The sequence below is a fragment of the Triturus cristatus genome, chromosome 1_1 (assembly GCF_964204655.1).
Source record: "Triturus cristatus chromosome 1_1, aTriCri1.1, whole genome shotgun sequence".
Lineage (NCBI taxonomy): Eukaryota > Metazoa > Chordata > Amphibia > Caudata > Salamandridae > Triturus > Triturus cristatus.
In genome coordinates this window covers 989,167,706-989,195,307 of record NC_140579.1, presented here as the reverse complement: position 1 = coordinate 989,195,307, position 27,602 = coordinate 989,167,706, and the positions used below count along the sequence as shown (strand labels likewise).

The 27,602-nt window shown below is 45.9% G+C and overlaps 1 protein-coding gene across 1 annotated transcript in view; it reads left to right on the top strand.

The window, feature by feature from the left end:
• LOC146871418 (RAD52 motif-containing protein 1-like) overlaps positions 1-27,602 on the top strand; it is a 238,713-nt gene that overhangs the window by 34,493 nt on the left and 176,618 nt on the right. Inside the window, exons 3-5 of the mRNA XM_085647000.1 lie at positions 5,102-5,267; positions 9,153-9,242; positions 21,560-21,648. Coding sequence (XP_085503126.1) covers positions 5,102-5,267; positions 9,153-9,242; positions 21,560-21,648 — 345 coding nt within the window. The remainder of the gene's footprint in view (positions 1-5,101; positions 5,268-9,152; positions 9,243-21,559; positions 21,649-27,602) is intronic.

Below are 27,602 nucleotides of genomic sequence, written 5' to 3'. Positions count from 1 at the left end.
ACCCTTTTCGAGCTAGTGCACAGTTATACAGTACTCTCTCTTGTCTTAAAAACAGTCTTTCTGGTTGCAGTAATATCAGCTTGTCTTGTGAGTGAGCTTCATGCCCTCACAGTCCAGCCAACTGCCTTTTTTTCTGGCAAACAGCTGTGTTCCTGCTGTAGGCAGTGATACATTTTCATGTCAGACAATTCATCACTCTTCCAAAATTGTTTGGTCCACCTCATCCCTCAAATGAGGACGAGAGACTCTATCGTTTGGACGCCAAAGAAGCGCTAAGCTTTTACATCGATTGTATCATGGAACATCAGGTGTATGATCAGCTCTATGTGGGGTTCTCTGGGTCAAGGGAAGGACAAAGGAGTGTAGAAGCAGAACATCTTACAATGGACAGTCTTCTGTATAAAGATCTGCTATGCACCGGCTAAGAAGTAGCCCCCAGAAAATTTAAGGACTCATTCCTTTAGAACTAAGGCTGCTACCACTGCACTGTCACATGGGGTGTCTTTTCTGTATTTCTGTCAGTCTGCTAGGTCATGGGCATCAGTGCACATGTCCACAAAGCACTATTGCCTTGATAATCAAGTCCATCTGGATGGGCACTTTGCTTGTTCAGTCCTGACCGATTTTCTGATCTTCTAAATTTCACGGACACACTACAGTGGGAAGTACTGCTTTGGTATCTATTCACAGGTCAGGAATCTGTGCTTAGAAGTATTCATCAGAACAACAAGTTGCTTAGCTATGGTAACACACTTTCTTGTGGATACTCAGTTCAGTTCAGTTCAAAAATGCTTTATTCGGCATGTATATACAGCCACATAGCAAACATGAAATAAAAACATACAACAATCATACAGTAAAACTATAAAAAGGCAGAGTATAGACCAATTGCATGAGTATATACAAAACAAATTAATTGTGATACTATCCCCACAAATTAATTATGATACCATCCCCATAAAAGAGCCAATGCATGATGGGATGAACAATATAAAACAGATAAGATAGTTCTGATAAGCTTTATAATTTATATATCCTAAAAACTAACGTGCCGGTAAATGTGCAAAATATACAGAATAAAGTGCAATCCGCAATTCTGGACATGTGCAAAGAAAGCGCTTGCGATACTTGATAAAGTGACGGTGCAACTTACTGGAGATCTAATGAATTACGTAACAATGGATTTCCTGGCACTCATACATTTCAAAATATAGGTAGCTATATAAAAACATATATCTGCACTTTCCAGATTAAACATTAGCTGCATTGCACTCCTAGTAGACCGTACATTATATCTTAAAAAGATGGGTTTTAAAAAATGTTGTCTTAAAAACACATAAAATTTACAAAACAGCATGAAATGACAACAACTCTGTTTGGATAAATCATCACAGGGGCATAAAGTATTACTGTGCTGCCTAGTGATAGGGAAAGACACAAGGTGGTGTACTATACCAAGCCTTAGGCGAGTAAGAACAAAACGGTGAGATCTTCTTGTAACTTCTGTCAAGTATGGCTGGAAACCTTCACTTAGGTTATTTTCGCGGTAAAAAACATAGGTGCATTGTTTGACACAGACAAGATCTCTAGATTGTCTTGAATGATGTAAGAGAGACACCTTGAGATCTAATTTAGATATACTGGCAGCTTCCTCGGGTATTAAAAAAGGATCCAAATTAAAAAGGAGCTTATACCAGTAATAAATATGTCTGAGCCAGGGAATATGCAAACAGTGGTCCAGCCTTAGACAGTCTCTAATTACTTTTTGAGTAAATATCGTTTCGGTTTTGGACCAGATGGAACGCCATAAAGCCAGAGGGCGAAGAACTGCAAGATCTTCAATGTAGTCTAAGCCCACCTCTCTATGAATTAACTCTGTGGAAGCTGATGCAGGGGCACTCAGTAGACGCCTCAAAAATGAGTTTTCGTCAAGTTGGATGCGGTTACCACAAAGGGTATGGTGCCCCCACACACCAGCGCCATATAAGGCTGATGATATACATCTGGCTTTATAAATCGAAATCATATCCTTAATCCTACTATTCCCAAGCTTGGAAGCAAATCTAAATACTCCATTAGTATTTTTTACCATTTTAAGGCGCACATTTTCGCATTCATTGTCCCATCTCCCATCACCAGAGAATGTGACACCAAGATAACAAAAACTAGTCACGGATTGGATTTTATTCTCATCCAGGAAAAAGGTCCTTTTAACCCCTTTCTTATTCCCGCAGGTCATTACATATGTTTTTTCTTTGTTAATTAGTAGTTTCCTATTGTCAATAAACCTACAGAAACAGCTAATTAAGCGTTGTAGGCCAATTTGAGTACGTGACAGGAGGACGGCGTCGTCCGCATATAGCAGTATTGGAATGGGATCGCCATCTACTCGGGGGGCGTCGGCAGGAACTTGCCTAAGAATTAAATCAATTTGATTGACAAACAAAGAAAAAAGCAAAGGGGCTAAAACACAACCCTGCCTAATGCCTCGAGTAACTCTAAAAAAGGGGGTAGATTCCCCATCGGGCCCAAAACGCACTTTACAGGAGAGCCTTTCGTATAGTCTGGCCAAGAAATGTACGATATCTATTGGTGCGCCCATTTCCAGAAGTATTGGCCATAAAATAGAATGTTCGACCAGATCGAAGGCACTGCTGAGGTCGGCAAAACATAAAAACAGATTCCCTTTTTTGACCGTAACATATTTATTTATGATGAGGTTGAGGTTCAGGCACTGCTCCATCGTGCCCATTCCCCTCCTGAACCCATATTGAACTGGTGATAAAATAGTATTTTCTTCTGCCATATCTCCAGTCTATTAAGGAGTATTCTACTTAAAATTTTAATTGATGAGTCCAGGAGGGAGATAGGGCGATAGTTCCGTGCCTCGGACCTGGACCCCTTCTTAAATAGGGGGACAATGATAGATTGTCCCCAGGTCAGAGGAAGGTTACCTTCTATAGCGGCATTAAAAATACGGGTTAAAATAGGTGCCCAAAGATCCATCTCCTGTTTGTACAGATCCACGGGGACACCATCCGGGCCCGGGGCTTTACCCCCTCTACTTTTTGTCAGCCCCAAATAAACCTCATCCAGGCTAATGGATAAAGGTGACGATAGCCATACAGAGTTGTGATTTGCTAAAAGATCTAAAACCAGCCTATCAGGATTAAAAATATTAGTAAAATGATCAATCCAATCATTGCAGTTTACATGAGACGTTAATTCGGGGGTGGTATCATTCTTAAGGAAAGGGCAGTTGATTATCTCCCAGAATAAGCCATTATTATTTGTGTTAGCAGCTAAATTGAGTTTATGCCATAGCTCCTCCTGTATTTCTTTTTTCCGGATTTCCAAGGAAGTCTTATAGTTATGACGTTCAACTTTAATAAGAGTATTATCCCTAGGTTTAATAGCCAGGGCAGTTTTTAATCTCGACAAAGCCTGTATACAATTTTTGTCAAACCAGCCAACTGACCTGCTTTTTGATGGCCTACTCCTACCTGTCAATAAGCCTTCAATAACAGTATTAATTTGATAAAATTTAGAAAGCAGTATGGCAGGTACTATCTCATTACTTAGGCAGTAGTCAATTTCTGTTATACATTTAGTAATAACTTCTCCCAGAAGTTTAACAGAATTGACATTGGCCCACTTAATTCTTACCCCATTTGGTCTCTCTGCAACAATATCGCTAACAGAACTGGTGGGGTCTGGTGTACATTTCCCCACGTCAGTAAAGTTACAGAGATACTATTATGGTCGCTTACTGCTTGCTCTGTTATCCATAGATCAGTATAAGCAGTGTTGCAGGAGACAAGTATGTGGTCAATGTTGGAGTGGGCACCCCTACCTGTGAAGGTTGGGCATATAATATTACCCTTTTTCAGGGAAACAGTCGAGTAACTCTAAATCCAATTTAGCTATCAAATTATTAAGAGAGGTTCCGTAATCGTCATGAGGGAAATGGGTATGTGGAAGATTAACATTATCATCTATTTCCCCCAAGAAACCACATATCCTTTGGTTTGCATATGGACACGCCTGTATATTGAAATCTCCTGCCCAAAATAAAATCGGTTGGTTCCTAGAACCAGCCAGCAACGTATCTATTTCTCTACCTATTACGTGCACAATGGGACCCCTGCGTGCATCAAAGGTATTGTTATAATAATTAATAATAATTAAGTCCTTGCCTGCGGCATGCTCCAAACATAATAACTGGGCGTAAGGGGCCACCTCATAATAGGTATTAGGCTTGAACTGAATTAATTTAGTTGATACTAAAATGAAAAGGCCAGCTTTTGCCCTTCCTGCTGCTGAATTCACAGCCAATACCCAGTGTGATGTATAGCCTTCCACATAAATAGCTTCTTTATACCAGGTCTCTTGAAGACATATAATGTCAAACCCTTGTGCAATGAAATCGTTCCAAAAAGGGGTGTTTAACTTTGTACTTAGGCCAGCTATATTCCAGGATACTCTTTTTAACTGCATATTCTTCACTCTCCTCATACCTCCCTTTTCTGTGTCACTGTACCCATACCTCCCTGTTCTGTGGAATGGTCTCCTTTTTCATTGAAATTGGTCCTTCCAATGTGCTGTTGGACTCCACATCTGAGGGCATGGGCACACTTCCATATTGTTGGTGCTCGTCACTTCTGGGGTGCAGGATCACTACTTTGTGAGTTTCCAGTTCCTGCCTGCGCCTAAGGATAGTCTCAAGGTGAAGAATCTGCAGTTTGATAGAGTATTCACCAGAAAGAGCTTTACCGAAGGTGAGTAACTTGTTTGTCATCCCTAACAGAGGCAGCATCTTCTCAATGCAATCCTTTTGGTCCCTGGTGTTGCAAATGTTGATGGCTCATGAGTGTGGCGGTGCCCTCACCAGAGATATCTCCTGCTCAAACTGCAGGCTTTTTGGGTACCAGCGAGATGACTTTGTCTAGTACTGTAATTTTTTTAAAAAAAACATTATATTTGTGTGTCTCAGCCATTTTTAACTCTGTCATTGTGCAGTGTTTAGGGGGTTTATTAAGTGAAGAGAATGTGTGTACTGCTATTTAATTATCAGTTCTAATATAATTTTCCCCTCATGCAGATGCAGAACATTTCTGGTTTTGATGATTTGGAAGATGAAGATACAGAAGCAAAACCTGAGGGGGAAAACCTGAAATATCTGTGTGTAATAGAAGTAGCTTTGCACAAGCATGGACTTTGTAGCAGAGGAGTCGGTGTAGGTGAAGAGAAGTTGGAGAACCCTAAAGGTACTTTGTGTCTGCCTGTACATCATGAAGGAGAACACAGCAATGTAGAGTGCAACTATGAAGGCATTTAATTCCTTAGCCGCAGATCGCAGCTAAGGAATTGCATAAGATATAACGGCGCAGAATGTTCTGTCCTATGTATTTTTGTATAGAACTCATGATTATTAATACTTTTTTTTGATAACTTTTTATTACAAGAATAAATAAGTACAATACAGCGATAATTGTAGACATGTACATCACAGCAATAAACATGTCCATTGCAGCCCTTCCAACGTTCAGCCCTGGTGGGGTTGGGGGTTGCATTCTCCGTAACCTGCAGCCAAAATGTCCACACTATAGCAGGACTTTTTGTTTCAAAAGGAATAACACGTATAGTATTGCGATGACTATAATGACTATAAACAGATGTCATTTTGTAATAAGTGTGCTCATTGCATTGTATCCTTCATGATGACTAGCGGCCCCAATCCATGCACCATGGCCTTCGCCTCTATGGTCGTCTTCCCAAGCCCTCCTGTGTTCAGGGGCCTGCCCTCTCAACTGGCTTGCATAGAATTCCTCTATTCTCATTCCATCTCCCCCAGATCTTTGTTCACTTATGGGGATACCCTCTTCCCTCATAGATCACTCTGCCCGCCTGCATACACCAGTCCATGTCGGCTTTCCAGTCACTCAGTTTCGGCACGGAGGGCGTCCTCCACAACCTAGCTATATTTCGTTTAGCTACCACAAAGCCCAACGTGACCAGGAGACTATCCGTGTTTGTTAGGTCTGTAGCTTCCCACATGTTCAGTAGGCACCATTTAGCAGAGGGGGCCATATTCTCCCCGTATTATGTTCCAGCACTGCATACTACTGCAGCTGACGTGCCAGACATTCCCACAGCATAAGGAAAAACGTGCTCTCAGTGCCACACCCCTTGGGACACTGTGGTGACTCAACTTTACCTTTTTGACCAATGTGGTGGTCGCATTTTAGATTCTGTGTAGAATCTTAAGTTGTACTAATTTGAAACGTTAATGGATTGCCACCTCTTTCAGTGACACCAACGCCTCTTGCCACTCCTCCTCTTCAAATTGTCCCAAGTCACCCTCCATTCTCTCGCAGAGCATAAGCATGAGGACCGGGGAGATGTTCATCTGTTTACAGTAAGTCAGGGATATTGCGTTCTTCTGCATATAATCATCAAATAATCTATCTTTTAAGGGGGAGGCCTCGGGTAGTTCTTCTCCCCTCACTATCTCCCCCATCAGGGCATGCCTAAACTGCAAGTAACGAAAGGTCTCTAAGGGCTTTAACTGGTATTCCTGCTGCAAGTCGCTCCAGGGCCCCCCATTTGCCCACATATCTCCCATGCTGAGAGATGATCATTGATCGTTGAACCAATCTTAACTTGAGCATTTGATCATGATTCATTAGTCCGTAGTTTTTTTTAAATGTCTGCAATTTGAACTTCTTTTTCTGAAAAGGGTAGGCTGGGAACTACCACCAGTCTAACTGTGGATTGGGTTGTACCTGTATCAATCAAAAATGATACTGGATGGCCATTAGCCTCTCCTTCCACATATAGACAATCCTGGTCTACCTCTAGGACAGAGCCAAGCCTACGATTCTCTTCACTTCTTGGGCCCTACCATTGTGCCTGACTCACTCTTGTAGGAAGTCGGAGTGTAGTACCACCTTATGGAAAATGGTCATAAATTACTGAATGTTTTTAATGAAATGTAAAACTTGCCTGAATTCTTGATATGTTATTCTACATATGCTGTTGTCAGACTGGGGCTGCAGGCATAGTCCCTTTAAACTGACTTAAATTCTGCATGTTTTTCACACAATTCCCAGTAGGGCTAGGACCACTAACTGCAACACCCTCTTCTGTTGCATCTGATTCATATTAAACTGAAGTTGAGAAACTATTTGCAACTAATTTTAATATCTATTCACGTTAAATCTACAAGTTTATTTCCAGTGGCCTCCTTTACTGCAAACGTGACATGCTCCCAATTTCAATTACCCGTTGTTAGAACTTATATTGGCAATATTATCATTAGGGTTAGTAAAGCCTCCTGCCTCTATCTCGTGAAATACAATTTCCACTTTCCCTAGATTGCAAATCATCAGCAGGTGCCTGAAAAACTCCCTGACTAGTCTTTTGAAAGAACTTCATCTCAGCCACCTTCAATTTGACCTTAGTTCATTTCTTACTCGCCTCACAATAATCACAACAATACTTTGCATTAGTCAAAATCTCATCTAAAGATTGTATTTGCCAACTCATGACACTCTGCTGAAGATGTGTACTGATTTCCGGATGCCGTCCAAACACAAAAGAAGAAATAAACACTGACAGACCTTCCTTTGCTGGGTCTTCAACTGCTCCATGATGCCTATAAAGCAGCATGAGTTTCTTATATGTGTGAAGTGACTCATCTGTGTTTTTCTCATGATTTTCGACCACCTAAATGGTTTCTGTGGAACCTTTCCTTTTAGATGCTCAATAACTTGAGTACATGTCTGCATGACATTCGAATATGGTGTTTGGGCCATTGTACCACTGTCTTGCACTCAATCCACAAATCTTTAGACAAAACAGCGGATCCATATCTTCCCACTACACCTTTGAAATAGTCACAATTCTCTCTAACCTCAGTATACCACTTTCCTGACTCCTCTCTAATACTGAGAAAGTTCTTCATAAACGTCCACAAGTCATGAATTTTCCAGGGTACATGCACATACGCTCTTCCAGGCACTTGGAAACTTTTCATCTGTCACTTCACATTCATAATCACTCGCAATACTTTTTGATTCTGTTAAAGACATTGTTTAGCAAAAATAATGAACCTGGGGTGTTTTTCGAGGAACGTAATGGTCACTTAAAATGTGCATTGTACTTTTAACAGTATGCAACTTCAATGCCGTGACACATCACTTTTCTGCAGACCACTCTCTGAATTTTACACACAGGCAGTGTCCGGAACATCTGAGCATATTTGTGAATGTCCAAAAGTCTACATCTTGTTCCAATATCAGAAATGTGTGAACAATCTCTTTTTGAAAAAACGGACAACCACATATTCCATTGGTCACTGCAGTGTGCATCATTGCAAACCGAGGCTCCAAATGAACATACATTAAGAAACCTTACTCTCTTCACTCATGTTGCATATTAAAGCCTTTAATAGGCTGTATAACAAAATAGTAATTGCAATAAGACGAGACTAAGCATATTTTGTGGAAAATTATTTGCTTGATTTATCAGTTTTTCATGCTAAATAGAAGTAATTCTGTACATACTGTGGTTGTCTTTTGCATAGTTTTCCCCACTCCTGCATACGTCTAGCTCGGGTATAATGGTGGTTGTTCTCGAGCTATTGTATGGTGAACTTAGTAGGATGTTACCCACCCCTGGATCGATGCTTGCGCTGTCATAATGGTGGTAATTCTTTACATATGGTATGTCTTGACACACTGGTGCAAAGCCCTTTTGTAATGCTGATACTATTAACGTATTGCTAATTTTAGCACTTTTATAACACCATCTCTACTCCTATCTGAGTCATCAACCTGTAATATTAGTCTGCTAGTATGCATGCACTGGTCTCTGTAAATGTATCTAAGGCTAAGGCAGGAAGACGGCCTCATGGATGATCTCAGTACAAATTTAAAACAAATGTCCTTGTTGTCAAATCGTGTGTGCAAGCATGCTGGTAGCAAAAGGACTAGTGGGGGCGAGGGACTAATATGTATGGACAATTATTGTTCTGGGAAAATATATCCAGCTTCTGACCACTGATTTCTCTAACACTGCAATTGTGATTAATAAACATTTTACTGTATTTCAAATCTCATGTACTTTTCTTTTTGTTTTGGACACCCTAGAGATTGTGATGAAAACTGGGAAAACTCAAAAATTTGCTGTTCAGAAAGCATTGTCAGATGCATTTCAGAAGATACTATTAGTGGTTTTAGGTGAGAATCAAAAAGGGTTTAAACAAGGTTACTAATGGGTTTAAAAATGGAGCAATTCATGTTAAGACTCTGGAACAGTATGACTTAAGTTGGACTATCTCTACCTGTACCTCTAGGTATTTACAACGGCATGGCTGATCTGAGTGAACATGAACTAGATCACGTTCCTAGTATGTGATTATGGCAGTTACTTGGTTGTAGTACAAAATAAGATAAAACAATTGTGATACTTTCTCAAGCTGAGTAGTAGTATTAAAATAAGTACTTCTGAAACATCTGTAAGAAAACTTTCCTCAGTATGTCAAATTGCCTGAATGTTTGGACCCTATGATGTGATGCTGTGAGAGCTGCTGCCTGGTCATCATACAGGCATCCACCAGTAAAATGGCCACGTCCAACAGTTTTCTTGAAGCTACAGCATAAGTGTGAGACTAACGGGTCGTAATTTTCCAAACTATAAGGGCTTTTGTGAAAGTTCTGCCACACCTGGTGGAGAGTGGTATTGGTGGTGGTATTGGTAGTGGTATTGGTGGTTGTGGTATTGGAGGTGGTGGTGGTATTGGTGGTGGTGGTATTGGTGGTATTGGTAGTTATGGTATTGGAGGTGGTGGTGGTAGTATTGGTGGTGTGGCATTGGTGGTGTGGCATTGGTGGTGGTGGTATTGGTGGTGGTGGTGGCATTGGTGGTGGTGGTGGTGTTGGTGGTGGTAGTATTGGTGGTGGTGGTGGTATTGGTGGTTGTGGTATTGGAGGTGGTGATGATGGTGGTATTGGTATTCATGGTGGTATTGGTGGTGGTATTGGTAGTGGTGGTTTTGGTGGTAATGGTAGTGGTGGTGGTACTGGTTGTGGTGGTGGTATTGGTTGTGGTATTGAAGGTGGTGGTGGTATTGGTGTTATTGGTATTGGTGGTGGTGATATTGGTGGTGGTATTGGTGGTGGTGATATTGGTGGTGCTGATACTGGTGGTGGCGGCATTGGTGATGGTGGTATTGGTGGCCGTATTGTGGAGGTGGTTTTGGTGGTGGTTTTGATGGTGGTGGTAATGGTATTGTTGGTGGTGGTATTGGTGGTAGTATTGGTGGTAGTGGTATTTGTGATATTGTTGTTGGTGGTATTGTTGGTGGTATTGGTGGTGGTGGTAGTATTGGTGGTGGTAGTATTGGTGATACCATTGGTGGTACTGGTGGTGGTATTGTTATTGATGGTGGTATTGTTATTGATGGTGGTATTGGTATTGATGGTGGTATTGGTGGTGGTGGTACTGGTGGAATTGGTGGTGGTGGTGATATTGGTGGTGGTGGTACTGGTATTGGTGGTGGTGGTATTGGTGGTCGTGATGGTATTGGCGGTATTGGTGGTAGTATTGGTATTGGTGGTATTGGTGGTGGTGTTATTGGTGGTGGTGGTTTTGGTGGTGTTATTAGTATTGGTGGTGGTGGTATTGGTGATGGTACTGGTGGTATTGGTGGTGGTACTGGTGGTATTGGTGGCAGTATTGGTGGTAGTGTTATTGGTATTGCTGGTGGTACTGGGTTTTGGTGGTGGTATTATTGGTGGTGATGGTATTGGTGGTTCTGGTGGTATTGGTGGTGGTATTGCGATTGGTGGTGGTATTGATGGTGTGTTGGTGGTCTTGGTGATGGTGGTGGTGATATTGGTGGTGGTGGTATTGGTGGTAGTGGTATTGGTGGTGTCGGTTGTGGTGGTGGTGGTATTGGTGGGGATATTGGTATCGGTGGTCGTATTGGTGGTATTGTTGGTATTTAGTGGTATTGGTGATGGTGATTTATTGGTGTGATGGTATTGGTGGTGGTGGCACTGGTGGCCATATTGGTGGTTGTGGTATTGGTGGTGGTTTTGGTTGTGGTGGTACTGGTATTGGTGGTGGTGGTATTGGTGGTTGTATTGGTATTGATGGTGGTATTGATGGTGGTATTGGTAGTGGTATTGGTGGTGGTAGTGGTGGTATTGGTGGTGGTATTAGTATTGGTGGTGGTGGTATTGTTGGTGTTATTGGTATTGATGGTGGTATTGGTGGTGTCATTGGTGGTGGTAGTGGTATTGGTGGTGGTATTGGTATTGGTGATGGTGATATTGGTAGTGGTTGCTGTGGTATTGGTGGAGGTGATGTTGGTATTGGTGGTCGTATTGGTATTGGTGGTAGTATTGGTGGTATTTGATGGTAGTACTGGTATTGGTGGTGGTATTGGTGGTGGTATTGGTAGTGGTAATGGTGGTGATGGTATTGGTGGTATTGTTGGTGGTATTGGTAGTGGTATTAGTATTGGTGGTGGTGGTGGTATTGGTGGTGGCGGTATTTGTGGTGGTGGTGATGGTATTGGTGGTGGTATTTGTGGTGGTATTGGTGGTGGGGGTAGTGGTGGTGGTATTGGTGGTCATGCTGCTTTAAAAACACAAGCTGTTTAGGCTGAAGCAGCGCATGTGCGGCCTGCAGTACGAGAAACTCAATGAAGTAAATAGTGCTTACACACTAAAGAAAAGGTCCTGTGTGACAACCAAAGTAAAGGAGCTAGTAGCCAGGGGAGGTTACAAATGAAGACAAGGCCGTACTAAGGAGGGGCTAACAAGCCTATTAACGAATCCGAAGGCAGCATTTACGAAAGACAATGACACAAGCCAATGAAAAATATGGGCAGAATGGGAGCTGTTGCATGGTGGTGGTGATATTGGTGGTGGTTGTGGCGGAATTGGTGGTAGTGATGATGGTGATATTGGTGGTCGTATTGGTATTGGTGGTAGTACTGGTATTTGTGGTATTTGGTGGTATTGGTGGTGGTATTGGTATTGGTGGTGATGGTATTGGTGGTGATGGTATTGGTGGTATTGGTATTTGTGCTGGTGTTGGAGGCGGTGATGGTATTGGTGGTGGTATTGGTATTGGTGGTGGTATTGGTAGTGGTGGTGGTGGTATTAGTGGTGGTAGTAATGGTGGTGGTGGTATTGGTGGTGGTATTCGTAGTCGTGCTGCTTAAAAAACACACAAGCGTTTTAGGCTGAAGCAGCACATGTCCAGCCTGCAGTAAGAGAAACTCAATGAAGTAAATAGTGCTTACACACTAAAGAACAGGTCCTGTGTATCAACCAAAGTAAAGTAGCTAGTAGCCATAAGAGGTTACAAATGAAGACAAGGCCGTACTAAGGAGGGACTATCAAGCCTATTAACGAATCCGAAGGCAGCATTTACGAAAGACAATGACACAAGCCAATGAAAAATATGGACAGAGAGTGGGCGCTGGCTTTTCTCTCTTACTCTACTACAGCAGTCTCACAGAGAGAGCAGCTCATGAGCGCTGCCTCTAGGCTCGACCTAAAAATGGGAGCTGTTGCGTGATGTGAAACCAATGAAGTATTTTGAGAATGGGGTTGGGCTAAGTGGTGGTCTGTATACCAGGACTCAACAGAGAGAAACCCCTCTAAACCAGTTGGGTAGGGATAAATAACCAAAACACAGATAAACTCCCCCAGGTTGTCTAATAAAGAAAACACTTCATACAGCAGAGTAAGGGAACAGTTTGGCTAAATCAATCCTCACATCAAAGTCAGAAGAATAAGTAAGACATCATTAGCAGTTCCTAAAATCTACTGCACCTTGCAAATATTGTGACTGTATCAATGTTCCACATATATTTGATCAGAGCATTCTAGATGTAAATATTGTCTATGTATTTCGGTGGTTTCAATTAATTTACTCCACTTTTTAAGGCCTAATATTCATAGGATCTTCCAGCAATTTGACAAAAACAGTTAGGCCCCTTTTTACAAAGAGCCTCTGCACTTGTGGCGGAGGCTCTGCGGTTTTGACGGGATCTCCACACTTGTGGCGGGATCTCCTCACTGCACTTTCCCAATGAGGAGACCCCACCACGACTGGGGAGTCTTTGTGAATTGGGGCTATAGATCGCTGTCCTACAACATTAAGACAATCTAAGTGTGATTTGTTTAGGACCATAAAACCTCATTGGAAATATTTAAATACTCTGTAATTTTCCTGATGTCCCTGATGTCCTCCTTATAATATTGTTAAGGGGAGTATTATTTTAGGCATGCCTAACACTTACTTAGATGCCTAAGTGGAAAACACAAATGCTTTCCTATGTAGCTTGAGGATGTCCGATTTCTATAGCACCACTGTCTCCTCAAGCTAAGCTGTAAGGAGAAATATTTAGTTCACTTGCACCAGGTCTCAGACTGTTTATCTAACTTTTTCCCAAATCGACTAACTCTTCAGGGTTAAAGTTCACACAAATACAGCTCAGATTATGTGATTTCTAATATCTCTATGTATGCACTAAGCAAGCTGGGGGACGGATTCTTCTATGTTATCAGTAACTCATTTGGGTGCCTGTGTCAGACCGGCCTGATCAGAAGCAATGTAGAAACTTAGTTCAGGATGAGGTTTCCTTCAATAAGCTGGGTTGCATGACCCCTGAAAAAGAGCAGCACACGCCCACCGGCAGAGTCTGCCTAAGTTGTTGTAATTTTGTAGCAAATGCACCTGCGCCATGTGAATAACAAGCAGCAGCAGATTTAGAAATGAATCTGGCAGCAATGTTTTCTTGCTTTCTATATACATGGTTTTGCAAGTTAAGTGGGCCAAAAATTGCTGTTTTCTTATTTTGATTTCAGCTACAATTGTAACAAGCATTTGCAATGCAATAGGTCTCGCATTTGCTGGAGTTGGAGCTATTGGCATGGTAAAAGAGAATGCCTTTTATTTATGTGTTTTGAAAACCTGGAAGCCGTGTGTAAATACTCACTTTGTACTTATAGTCGTTGCTTAGTAGAAGCAGGGCCGGCAGTAAAAGAGCCGTAGTTATTGCAAGCCTTGCTTCTCGTAAGGTTCGACTATAAGCTCCATCTCCAGCAAAGGCAATACCTATTGCATTGCAAATGCAATAAGTCTTGCCTTTTTTTAGAGTTAAAGTTATTGGCGTTGTAAACAGCAATGTCTTTTACCCATGTTTTTTTATTTGAACTGTAGTGGATGTATGAACAGAGACACAGCTGCAGCATTGCCTAGAGGACTTAGAATGAGGATTTACCGATGATATCAGAGAAGTAGGTAGAAGCACTGTGTAGAGGACTTCAATTGAGGAATTACCAATGGGACCAGAGAATCCACTAGCAGCACTGTCAATAGGACTTAGAAATAAGGAATTAATGACAGAACCAAAGATGCAGCTTAAGCACTGCCTAGAGGACTTAGAATAAGGAATTACCGATGAGAACAGACAAGCAGGTAGCTGCACTTTGTGAGAAGCTGGTTTGGTATATGGTGTACATTTATGTAAGTGGGCACCTTGCACCAATCTAAACAACCCTTATGGTGATTTTAGTGGTCTTAGACAACCTTAGAAAGCTCTCAAAGTGATACTTTTGAGAGCAGCCTTCAGGCTTAGTTCAGAAGGAGTGTAAAGCAGCTTGTTTTACCAGAACATAATCTTATAGGTATAGTTTAAGTGAAAAAGAACCACACAGTGTATTTATAAAAATATGTATTTGTTATAAAACACTCACTAACACATACAAATATCTCTAAGCCAGAGATATACACAATACTTTTCAATAGAAACAGGTAAAGAGCACGAAATACACAGTGATCACCAGGGGGAGACCAAACCATATACTAAAATAGTGGTATGTGAACTACGCGTCAAGTCAAGACTATACCCAGAAGATGTAGAAGTGCCGGGCACCCAAGGAACCACCCAAGGTAAGTTGCCAGGAGCTTGTGGGAGACAGAAGGTTTAAGAGCCACCTTACCCGTGGAAACCCTAGGAACCAGGATACCTACACCAGGGAAGCCGGGTGCATAGGTATGAAGCGGCGGCAGAAACCACTGTTGAACCCAATGGAGGACTTCAGGAAGATGCCGCTGCTGGAGAAGGTGAAAGTGTCTGGTGGAACCAAAAGGTGGATTCAATAAGAGAAGTACCTGCAAGCAGAGGGAGCAGTGTCTATGCCACTCAGGAGTGACCTGGAGGCACGGAAGAGGAATGCTCACCGATGTCGTGTGTTGCAGGTAAGATAACAGTGACCTTGAATCTGCAGCTGTGCGGAACAGGCCACGCTGTGGACAACCAGGAGCCGGATACGAGCTGTCCCGTGTCGGATGTTGTGAGCTGAGGATTCGGTGTCCGTTGGGAGCACCAACAAGCCTTGGCAACTGCACCCAACGTGGTAGTCGAAGAAGGTACAGTGTCTGGACCAGCAAGGTCCAGGAGACTCACCAACAGGGGAGTCCGGGCAGGCCCGAGCAATCGGGGAGACCCATAGAACTCAAAAATGACCCTCCAGTGGACCCACAAGCCTCGAGCAGCTCACCAAAGAGGCAGGCGCCCACTGTAAGTGATGCGGTGAGGATGAAGATTTTTGTCACAGGTGCTACTTGGAGCCTGAAGATCTTGGAGGAAGGATGCCAGCAAGCCTTTGCAACTGAAAGTCGACGCAGTGCACAGGGGTTTAGGTCCTGCGGCTCCGATGAGAGATACGGACCTCAAACTTGGTGAGAGGACGGGGCAGGCCTTGGGGGATGTGAAGAACCACCACCTGTGTTGCTGAGCCTTTTGGAGTCCGTGGGAGCCCAGGATCAGCAGACGGACCAGCTTAGTTGTGGTGCCTGCAGATACAGGTAAGTGACTCCTTCACTTCAAGGGAGACTGCTTCAGGTGTCTTTGATGCCCACAGGCCTTGGAAGGTTCCTGTATGGTGCACAGGCACGGACATTGCAGTAGACGAGCAGGGCGAAGAGATCAGGAGCAGCAGGAGTCTTCCCAGTTGCAGCCTTGATGCCCAGAGCGAAGTCCAGAGTGCCCAAACGGTTGAAGAAGAAGTGGTGTCTGAAATTTATGTTGTCCCACGACTAATCTAGGGACCCACCCTTAGCTAAGCTCATAAGTACCCTAAGGAAATGGAATCAGTGAATGGAATCATACTACCCACACCGTTTATGGTGTGGGGGTATGATTCCAACATGTTTGATACCAAACATGATAGGGTACATTCAGCCAGTTTTGAGATGGTCATCGCGTAATGACGGAGTGCTCCTCCATATATTATATGGCTGTCTCACATCCCGAGAGAATGGACCGTATGCTGTAGGGGTGTCCTGCTCATACAGGGGCACACTCACAGTTAGAACCGCACAACCTGTCTTCAGAATTGAAAGGCTTGCTTTAGGGGTGATTTATAGGTTTTAAGTGCAGTGACCCGCGCTATAGGTGAACCTATATCTTTTGGAAGTGGTGCTAGCACCAGCTTACACTAGCTGCAATGGCAGGAATGTTGTTAGTTTGAGTGGTCCCTCATGGGTGGCATAATACATGCTTCAGCCCCTGGGCACCCCTGGTGTACCTATGCCCAGGGTACATTAGTACCATATACTAGGGACTGATAAGTGTACACCAGTGTCCAATCTGGGATGTACCCACTGCTATTTGAGCAGTGCAGAAAATAAAATGGTAATAACAAGCCGTTATTCTCATTTTATTTTTCTGCAAGGGATTGGAGCCAGGGCGGGGCTGGGCTGAGCATAGTCAGGAGTGGTGTTTGCACTCCCAAAGTGCACATGATTGTCCGGCCCTCTTGGGCTCGCCAAACAATCATGCACACTTAGTATGTTCTCCACAGGGCTGTGCCATGGAGAACAAGCTCAGGCTCCCTGGTACTGGCCGAGTGGCCACTCAGACCAATCATGTCGTATTGGCTGAGCGAGGCTGGGAACCTGGGTGCTTCCGGTGCTAGAGAGTGAGAACAGAGTTTTTGAGTCTATCGACTCATGGTGCACGCAGGATGTCCAGTCGTCCTCGGCCTGGCTTCAAGGCTTTCGACACCTGTCGCAAGCTGATGTCGGTTACGGACCTGCACCGCGTGTGCCTGTGGTGCCTGGAGCGCTACTATGATCCTAAGTCGTGCTCCGAATGCCGGACCATGAATCCGAAGTCTTTGCGGCAGCGGTCCCGAAAGCTTCTCGAGGCCCAGCAGTCCGCTCCGTGCTGTTTGAGGTCATGGTCGCGTGGGAAGTCGAGTGACCAGTCACGGAGTCACCACCACACGTCATCGAAGTCTTTGCACTCCTTTGCACTCCTTAGGTAAGTCGAAGCGCAAGAAGAAGAAAGCATCGTCACTCTTCGCCTTTTCCCCCTCTGTTGGCCGACACTACAAGGGATGCGGACTGTGCCTGTCCTGCGGCTCCGCGTACGGAACCTGAAGGGTCGGCTCAGAGTTTCCCTTCTTTTCCGGGAGCCGGTTTTCCGGGAGCCAGAGCGACCCCTGCCCAGCTTCGGAGTTTCTACGAAGCGATGCATGCCATCTTTGGGAAGACTGACTCTGCCGGCGCGCTTTTCGGGCCCGCGGGCTCATCTGGGGGCTCTGGGCCTTCGATGCCAGTAGCTCCGGGCCTGGTGCCGCAGGGTTCACTTGGATCCAGGTCTGGATCCGGATCGGCGCCGGTTGACCTTGTTATACATCTCTCCGGCTCCGAGTCCACCGGCACCATGTCCACACCCGATGCCGGTTGTGTCCTCAGCAGGCTTCGACCCCGGCCTGCACCCTGACTTGGACACGGAGCCGGACCAACGTCAGATTCAGCGCCGAGCGGTACTTTTGTACCTCTGTTCTACCCTGGCGTTTCCAATAGGCCGGATTGGTAGCTCGGGGAGGGTGAGGAGGAATGGTAGGGATCTGTAGACCCTTTAGCTGACCAGTTGGAGGAAACGGACTGGAGAGAGGAGTTGGGGGAAGCCAGTGGTCTGGATACCTCCCCAAACCTTGGCATGCTGTCTTCTCCTACCGTGGCTACGGAGGAGGGTGCTTCTTACGCAGTGGTGTTGCGTAGGGCGGCTAGGGCCCTCAACCTCGAGCTGCCTCTTCGGAGCCCCTGCTGCCTTTTAATGAAGCCCTCACCAACATACTCTTGGGCATCTGGTCCAGGCCAAACACAGGGGCTCCTGTGGATAGGATGATTGCCCGACGCCACCACCCCGCTCTGGGCGACCCCTCTTTCCTCTCTCAACACCCCACCTCTGAGAGCATGGTGGTCCAAGCCTCTACGTCCAAGGGCGCATTACCTAACGCACCAACTGATACTTTGGGAAGATGTTTTCTTCCTCCAGCTTGGGGCTGCGGTCAGTAAACACTGCATGTCTGTTGGGCCATTACTCCCACACTGTGTGGGATACGCTAGCACAGGTGCTGCCACAGTGCCCGGTGGAGGCCTGGGCCGTGCTCTCCCATGCAGGCACAGGGTCAGACTGATTTGCATATGGCCATGTCTGAACTGGGGTGGCAGAGTGGGCTAAAGAACGGTGATGGATCAAACCCAGATCTGTTGACTGGGTGTGAGTGTTTGATTGGTTCTGATGCTCCGTCCATCACCACCCCCTTTTGTACCGCTTTGTTCGCCATAAGTTGGCAGGGTATGCTCAGACGTGAATCCCTTGCTCACTTTGCCACTGGATTCAAGCAAGCCTGGCTGAAGACGGCTGAAATGCCAGAAACCGGTCCTAGGAAGCTTGTTTCCGGTCCAGGGAAGGCATGGCTTGGCAGTTCGGGCTGGACTGTTCCCATAAGGCACAGGGTCAGAATGATTTGCATATGGCCATGTCTGAACTGGGGTGGCAGAGTGGGCTAAAGAACGGTGATGGATCAAACCCAGATCTGTTGACTGGGTGTGAGTGTTTGATTGGTTCTGATGCTCCATCCATCACCACCCCCTTTTGTACCGCAGGCTACCTTGCTGAACATGCCTTTTGATGGCCATCGCCTATTCGGCGACAAAGCAAACAATGCGCTAGAGCGCTTCAAGGACTCCCGGGCTCCGGCCATGTCCTTGGGCCTCTCCACCACCCGCCCTGCGCAGTCTGCTTTTCGCCCCTTTCGTGGCTACGGAAGGGATGCCCACCACGTTCCACCCAAAGCCACAGGCCGGTGCAAGCTGTCCAGCCTCTGCATGGCCGGGGACGTGGAACCCACTGTCTTGGGTCTGGAAGCCAGCGAGCGGGCCAGTCCACCTGCACCCCCTCTGCAGCAGCCTCCACACTCTCCTAGTCCGACTTTTCTGGGCCAACAGTCGCCAGTGGGTGGCAGATTTCGCTATCACCTCCCCCACTGGCGCAACCTCACGTCGGACAGGTGGGTTTTGCAGATAGTCCGAAGCGGCTACTCCCTCCCCTTCAAGACTACCCCTCCATCTATGCCACCTCAGCATCATTGCATGTCGGAGGATCATCTGGCCCGTCTCCAACAGGAAGTTACGGCTCTCTTGGCCAAGGGAGCCATTGAGAGAGTTCCTGGCCCAGAAGTAGGTCGGGGTTGCTATTCCCACTACTTTCTGGTACAGAAGAAGGACAAAGGTCTGCGTCCTATCTTGGATCTCAGGAACATCAACCGCTTCCTCCGGAGGGAGAAGTACAAAATGTTGACACTAGCTCAGGTCCTGTCTTCCCACGACCCCGCAGACTGGATGGTAGCGTTGGACTTGCAGGAGACGTACTTTCACATCCCTGTCCTGCCAACCCACCAGTGTTACCTGCGGTTCACGGTAGGCCACGAGCACTTTGTTTACCGTGCTCCCCTTTGGCCTTACCAGTGCCCCTTGGGTGTTCACGTATGTGATGGTGGTGGTCGCAGCTCATCTGCGCAGATCAGGGGTTCCAGTCTTCCCCCTATCGCGACGACTGGCTGTTGAAGGCAGGCTCACCCCAGGCAGCCATCTCCCATCTCCAGACTATGGTGGACCTCCTGCAGTCGCTGGGGTTCACTATAAACGTGCCGAAGTCACACCTGATTCCTTCTCAGAAGCTCCTTTTCATCGGAACGGTTCTGGACACAATGCAGTTTTGGGCTTCTCCTCCTGAGCAGCGAGTCCTGGATATTCAGGCTATGATTCTGATTTTTCAGCCTCTATCCCGGGTTTCGGTCACAATGACCCTGAGGCTGCTGGGCATCATGGCCGCCTGCATCCTGCCAAAATGCTAGGTCTCAATGGTCGGTGGCAAGTTTACAGATTTTATGTCCTAATGGGTGAGCCGGATAGTGTTGCCGGGTGGGGTATATGCGTGAGGTCTGGTGGATGTTTGCTTCGAGTAAGAATTTAAACAGCCATGAAATCACTCTCTTTCTGGCCCTCTATTTTCGAGAACATAATTTAAAATTTGTTCTATTATCCGGTTGACGTATTTTGACATGTAATCTCTCCGCCTAAACCATGTTCTTTTCTTATATTGGGCAAAAGATTTGATTATCTCAAACACTTCCTCGTTTGTTACAAAAGAGAATGCAGGATTAAAATTAATTGGGAAGTACAAGTATGGGAAAGTTGCCAGCTTGTTTTGCGTCACTATCTTATCCCATATGTTCAATGTTGAGGCTACCAGACTGTTTAAAAATATACATTTGGTGGTCTGTGTTCCACCCCAGCTATATAATGTCCCATACTGCCCTGTCTGTTATTGTGTGTTCCCTAAGTACCCAAGGGTTGTCTAACACCCTCATAAACAGCTAAAAGAGTCGCTCAAATGAAGACATTCCATTTAAGATCTTTGATTATTTTAATTTAGTACTTGTGTAGATGCCTGCCTCTGTTCACTTACCACCTCTCACAATCCTGCATTATGTGATAGGATAACAGGAGATATCAAAGGCACAGCAGGAGCTATTTAATATGCCGCTGGTCTACATAGTGCTCATCTAGCAACCTTACTCCCATCTATCCTTAAGCAAGTCAAACACTTCCTGCTGTACCCTTTATTCCCCAGTTTGCTTTACTAGAGCAGATCACAACCGGGTGCAGTTTACAAACACATGTAGGCTTAAAACACCTGTGCCAAATTGCACCTGGGCTCTAACAGAAAGGGCTTACGTGAGATGTGTCCCCCAGAATATAGCCAAATAGTTCCATCCTAAGGCAGGTAGAGTGGGAAGTTGAATACATTGGATGAAATAAAGTGAGTAGGGCACAGCATTTATCTAGGACTAATGTCCTCCGGTTTTCAGATTCTTATAAAAATGTAATGGAACCTTACTTAGACCTTCAAAAACTCATGGTGAATTCTTTCTAAGCCCTAGTATTTTTTAATTCTAATTTTAATTCCAACTATTACTCGATGATGTCTCTGAGATTTAATTAACCACATATGTAGCGAAAGATTGATCCTCTTCCCATAGCTACGTTTTATTTTGGCCAACATTTGAAGTTATTTGTTACTGTTTGTTCTTAGAACCTAGTGAAATTGTGAGGAACTCTTTATAGTGAAGCTATTAATAATAGCTTTTTTACGTATATGTTTTTTCAGAGAATGGAAAAGTAGCTGCAGAATACAGCTCAGTTCGAGAGGAGGCTGTGGATTGTTTGAGTGAGGAAGAGCTACATGGCTTGATTAAGGTAAGGATAGCTTGCTGAGCACTAAACTAAGCCTGGTGTGTTTTGTCCTGCTTCTTTATTGCCATTGTTCTTATTTCTTCCTTTGAAATGCAGAGCCCTTCATGTGCCCAATACTCTTCTCTGTTCTGTAGCCATCTCGCTTGCCATGCCTACTTGTTAGAGAAATGCCATCATTTTTTTTGCTTTGTACATCAGGAGTACTTTGATGTGTGTTAGTGTGGTGAATGTTCAACTGAGATGCTAAATAAAGGTCACTTCACTCGGCCATTCTAAGTCTACATGGGAAGAAAAGTAAATGTTTATGTAACCTGTTGTAGATTCCAACCTCAAATTTGCAGCATGTGTTAGCTAGCTATGCGGCAAACTGAGTATATGGGCTTGAGCTCATGCCCTCATTCTACTTCTCTCCTAAGATATTTCTTTTTCTTTTACTTTTGTTCGTCTTGTCCCTTTCATCCTTGAATGAGAAGTGAGCATTCCTTTCTATCGCACTATTGGCTAAGAGCAGCTGTGCTTTTTATATTAGACATTCTTTATTTTGTGCATCTTCGTCTGGGATGTATTTCACTATCTGTAGGGCTGTCTCACCAGTTATTGGTTCTCATTGCTCCTTGATATCATGTGTCTATGTGCTACAACATTCTAATTGGTCAGTCATGACTCCTTATGGAACAGAAAATATGATGGTGTGAAAAAAAAGTATGAACCCTCCTGCTCCAGGATGAAGTTGTTTGATCATTACACGAAGGTCTCAAATCAGTCAACTATCCTCTGTCTCCGAACGTACTCTGTGGCAGGTCCCAGTGTGCCCTGAGTTCCGCAGACCTTCATCATCCTCTCAGTAGAGGCCTTTAGGGAGGAAATGCTGCAAATTTTCCAGAATATGCTATCTTTCGCTGTAGCACCTTTGGGTTCCATGGAACCTCAGTGGTCCCCAGTCAGACCTCTGCTACTGTGGTTTTCGCCAGCCCATTACTAGCATGGCCCATACCACCTCTCTGCAATGGAGGCCTTGTCAGTTATGCCCGCTCTAGCTCCTACCCCATTTGCACCTACTCCATATCTGACCTGCACGCCTTCTGATCTAGTGCAGACATTGGCCCTCCCCAAGCCAATTACGAGATTACCAAGGGGAAGCTCCCAACTTTGAAAGAACTTTAGCCTCTCTGCCATTGCCATACTACTGTAGGCTGGAAGCTTTGCTTTGATCAGATTCTGACGCTGTTCAAGGCCTACACAGTGTCCAACATGATGATGATGACGAGGAGACGAATCATCTTCTCTTTATTCATGACCACGTTGGAGGCCTATACTTAGATTTACAGACTGCCAGCAGTTTTTAGGTCTCGCCTGAGCCAGCGCGCATGCGCTGCTTTGCGAGGCTTCTAGTAAGGATTTTCAACTCGGACCACACACTCGTGCGTGTCCTTTTTTTTTTTTTTTGCTCACACACTATTGGCCTTTGCGTGCGTCTTTCTAAGAAAGACAGCACGCAATTGGCCAAAGGCGGTGCATGTCTGTTAGAACTGGGGTCACCAATTCCGACACGGTAGCTTGGCACGAGGTAGGGAGGCACCCGAAGGCAATGTGTAAAGCGGTTGTGCAGCACTCACTCACCCGGACTCAGTAATGCGCACACAATGAAAAGACACCACACCAAGTTGATTGGTAAAACAAGATCCTTTATCTAGTGTAAGTCATGGCGAATAAATTCATTTCAGTAATAGAGCAGAAAGTCTTAGGACAGCAGTAAATTCATTTCAGTCAACAGCACAGTTAATCTCAGGGCAACATTGAATTCATTCCCGTAAATAGAGCTGAATCTCAGGGCAACAGGTAATTCATTTCAACACCAAACAGGCGTAAATTCATTCAAGTGAATAGCACAGGTAATCTCAGGGCAACAATTAATTCATTCAAGTAAACAGAGCAGGTAGGTAACTCTTTGCATATACTTATGCAGCTAGCGTAAACATCTCTCAAAACTTCAGGCACATAACAGTGAGGTTCTCGGTAACCAGGGGCATCATAGGCAACAACATTTCTGTGTTCTCATTAATAAGAATAGCACTTGGTTGTTAGGGACATTCCAGGCAACATTTCTTGGGTATGGAGCACTCTAAGCAAAGCATAGAGCAAGGGCTAATCCAGGTGACAGAACTTCTACATCTAGTGCAGTCTTAGGCCCAGTCCGGCTCAACTGCTTCACAATGACGGGTCCAAGGGGGCCTTCAGGGCTCGGTTGCAGCTCCCTGAGGGGAGGGGCGGTTACAGGGCTGCCACCCTGATTCCCCGAGGCTCCTTGGCAGCCCTGCTATCCCCGGTGATCTCTGCCCTCCCTCAGGGGGGTTACCTGAATGTTTCTGGCCTCTGTCCTGGCCTGGTGAAAAGGTCGGGGCTCCCGCTCTCCTCGGAGCCCCCACATCGGCGGTTGCAGTGGGCTCCGGGCCTTTTTCGGGTCTCTCCTCAGCCCAGGAGCCAATGTGATTGCAGCGTATAGATGGCCGGGCGCGAGGGCCAATCGAATGTCAGCTTCCGGGGGGGCTCGGCCGCAGGGACCAATGGGGGCCGCGCCCGCTACTAGATGCGGCCGGGGATGTCAGACTCCAGGGAACGCCCCGGGGCTTAGAGCGGGCTTCTCACTACCGCGGTGGCCCTCCGCAGGCATCGGGGGCCGCAGCGGTGAAATCGGACGATGAGCAGCTTTGGGTCAGCCGGGGCCGCGGCGGTGATTCTCGGGCCCACGGCGCACTCTGCGGCAGCGCCTACTCCGGGCACCCAAGTCGGAGACGCAGACGGCGCCTTGGATTTCCCAGCGCCTGGGACCGCAGCGGTGATCCTCGGCAGCCGAGCGATTTCAGGTCACAGCGCTAGGACGCAGGTACGGGGGCCAGTCACACCGCGCTACCACCGCCCAGTAACAGTGCTACCCAGTCCTGGGCTGCGGCGGAGGCGATGTAGCGCTCGGGTAACACAGCGCTTAAGGAGCACAGCGCGGAGGCACAGTTCTTGCTGCAGTTCAGTGATGTTTTGGCACAAGAGTGCTCAGAGGCTACACAGCGCTTTGGGACGGTGGCAGGAGCCCGGTAACCTATTATTCAGCAGGCACAGCGCTCATTACCTCGTACTCCTGATCAGCAGCGCTCACAGGAGGCAGTCCTCTTCTTTACAGCGCCTAGTTGGCACAGCGCTTATCTTGGGGGTAGTGGATGGCAGGTCTCAGTTGCAGGTTCTTGGGGGGAAAAGAAGGGGGTTGAGTTGGCAGGCATAGAAGGGCAGGATGGTTCCCTGCAGCACACTGGAGTTGGTCCCCTGGGCTCCCCCTCACTGGGCAAGATCAGCAAGCTGGCAGAGTCCCTCATCTAACTTGGGTACAGCAGGGCCTAAGCTCAGTCAGTCCCAGTAGTGTAGGTTCCTTCCCTAGGCCCAACCGCCTAATCTCCGGCAAAGGTTCCCCCAGGTCCAGTGGTGCCCCAACTAACTAGTCAGGTTTCCTTCCTTTCCTCTTATACCCCTAGGTCAGGTGACCCTACAGTAAAGGCGGCAAAGCATAACCCCTCCCAGGGCTGGAAGGTTCCAGGAGCTTCCACATGTTGGTCTATGGAACAGAAAGGCGGGACGGCAAAGATACAGTATCACTATGTCCCAGTCTGCTCCTAAGTACTAGTGCGTGTATTCAATGGCCACTCCGCAGTAGCAGGGGCCTGTGGCAGCCATGTTATTAGGAGAGAGCACCTGCACCTCAGCACTGTTTGGCAGTGGTAAGGCGCCCAGAGACCTAGGTCCAACAAAAGGCGGTGGCAAAAATGAGGCGACAAGGGCAAAAAAAACAGGGTATGACCACCCTAGGGCTGACAGGTCTAACAATGTTCCACCTTCTCTCTCCCTGTAGTAAGGAATCCCTTAATACGTACATACATTGTTAAGTTAGCATAACCACGTTAGATGTTAGAAAGCCATCTTGCCGCTTTTGCGCACGACACTGCATCTACATGTTATTGTTTAAACAAACTGCTGGCTCGCGCTTTGCCTCACACGAGAGCAATCTGTTGTTACCATCCCGAGCTCTGCGCAGCGACCTTGGTCTGTACATGGTGTAACAAGAACAGTCTGGGTCGTTGGACAATGCATGTTTTCCACTCTAGGTTGATCGACTCACTATTTAGCCATAACATACGGACAGCTGCGAATACCTGAAAGTTGGTGCTTTTAATATTACAGACAGCATGTTTAATATTCAAACCGAAGACGAGCCTTCCTGCGAGAAGACTTCTGAGGCTCCTGTGATGTGATTTCACTAAGCTTATCTGTGAGGTATGGGGTCCCCTGTTCAAGCCTAAGAGACCTTTTATTAGCATAATAATAATATTAGCTTCTTAGTTAAGGGAAGGTGGTAGTATCCACTGTCATTTATAGCATGATCACTCCCTTTATATTCTATGGTATTGTAACGATGCTGATGGTTTTGATTATAATCATTTGTCTGCTTGAATTAGCCAAAGTACTGCATCTGAGGACACGTGGTCTATAAAAATGAACTCTTTTTATTTTCACCGTGTCTCCGTTTATTCTTGTTGTGGACTGATGTGAGAATAATATACGAACAGGTATTTCCGATTCCCACCATTCCTGAGAGTACACTGAGTCGCTTGTTCTGGGTTGTCTTTTCATTGGGATCGCCGAGTCAAATCTCGGATAACGAATGGGACACTTATGCTAGCCGGATACTGGGTTCTGGGTTCTGAGGTGAGTTTCTGGTACACCACAATTCACTGAGGTCCTGGGGTTCTACGCATAGTTCTGTGTATAAGCAGAATCCCTGCAACATCCCCTGGCCTAGGGAGCTCGGGAGCGAGCAGCAGTGTGGCCGTGTGCCAGCTGCATACCTCACATTTCTTGAAGTTCGCGCGCACCACACCTGTTCACTTTGTGACCAGGAGAACCGACTTGTACTCCCGGCTTCTCCACCCGTTCACATACGTTTGTGATCTTGAGGAAGCCTTGACTGGGTTCCACTATTTGCCAACGCAGCCTGAGTCAAACGCAGCGCGAGGGCTCTTTGCACCAGCAAGCCTCTTCCACAACAGTTTTTGCATTCATATTGCACACATTTAAACCCAGCTGGATTACAAACATGTCAGCCTTAAATCCGGGTCAACAACTAAGTATTAAAAAATGTGCCATAAGCGCATGGATAAGTGAGTGATTTTCCAACCACGTGACCTCACCTCAGAGGACTTCATCCTTAGATGGTGAACAACCTTTGGCTCCAAGTGCCCGATGGTGATGTGCACGGATGTAAATTATTGTAACAAACGCTATGCGACGAAACATACAAAAAGAAACAAATGTAAACATGGAGAAGCAGACCCCTGCTCCGGGTATCCGTCGTTGTATTCTGGTTTATTTTCTTTGTTTGATACAATGTAGTTGATGGTTTAAAAAATCTTGAGTTTTCGGTGCTGCAAGGACCGGAGACGGGTGCGATGCCGCGGCCAGCACACCCTACAGGAATACCAGTGTAACGCAGGCCTCTGCAGTCCCTGCCCTGCAGGAGACTCCAGTATTTCATGGGGTCGCCACTTAGCACAGGGCCAATGAATATCTGTGACTTAAGGGAGACGCGTGGCTCCTCACCGCGTTCTGCAATTGTGGCCCCAACAGTTTGCATGCCGCCACTGTGCACCCCCCCTGACAAGGAAACACTGCGGGTTGGGTAAGATTGGTGTGTGGGGTGTCTTCCAGTTCTTAGGTGCACTACCGCACACTACATTGGTTCCCGAGACTCGACATGTTCAGATACACACCACACTAGCTTTGCATATAGCGTCATCTTGTCGTTTCTTGCCGTTGTAATTGACAGTTGTTAGTCTTCAAATCCTTCAGTGCTCTGCTTCACGTACAGCATGCAAGTTTCACAGAGATAATCACACACAGAAGAAACCGCATTACGC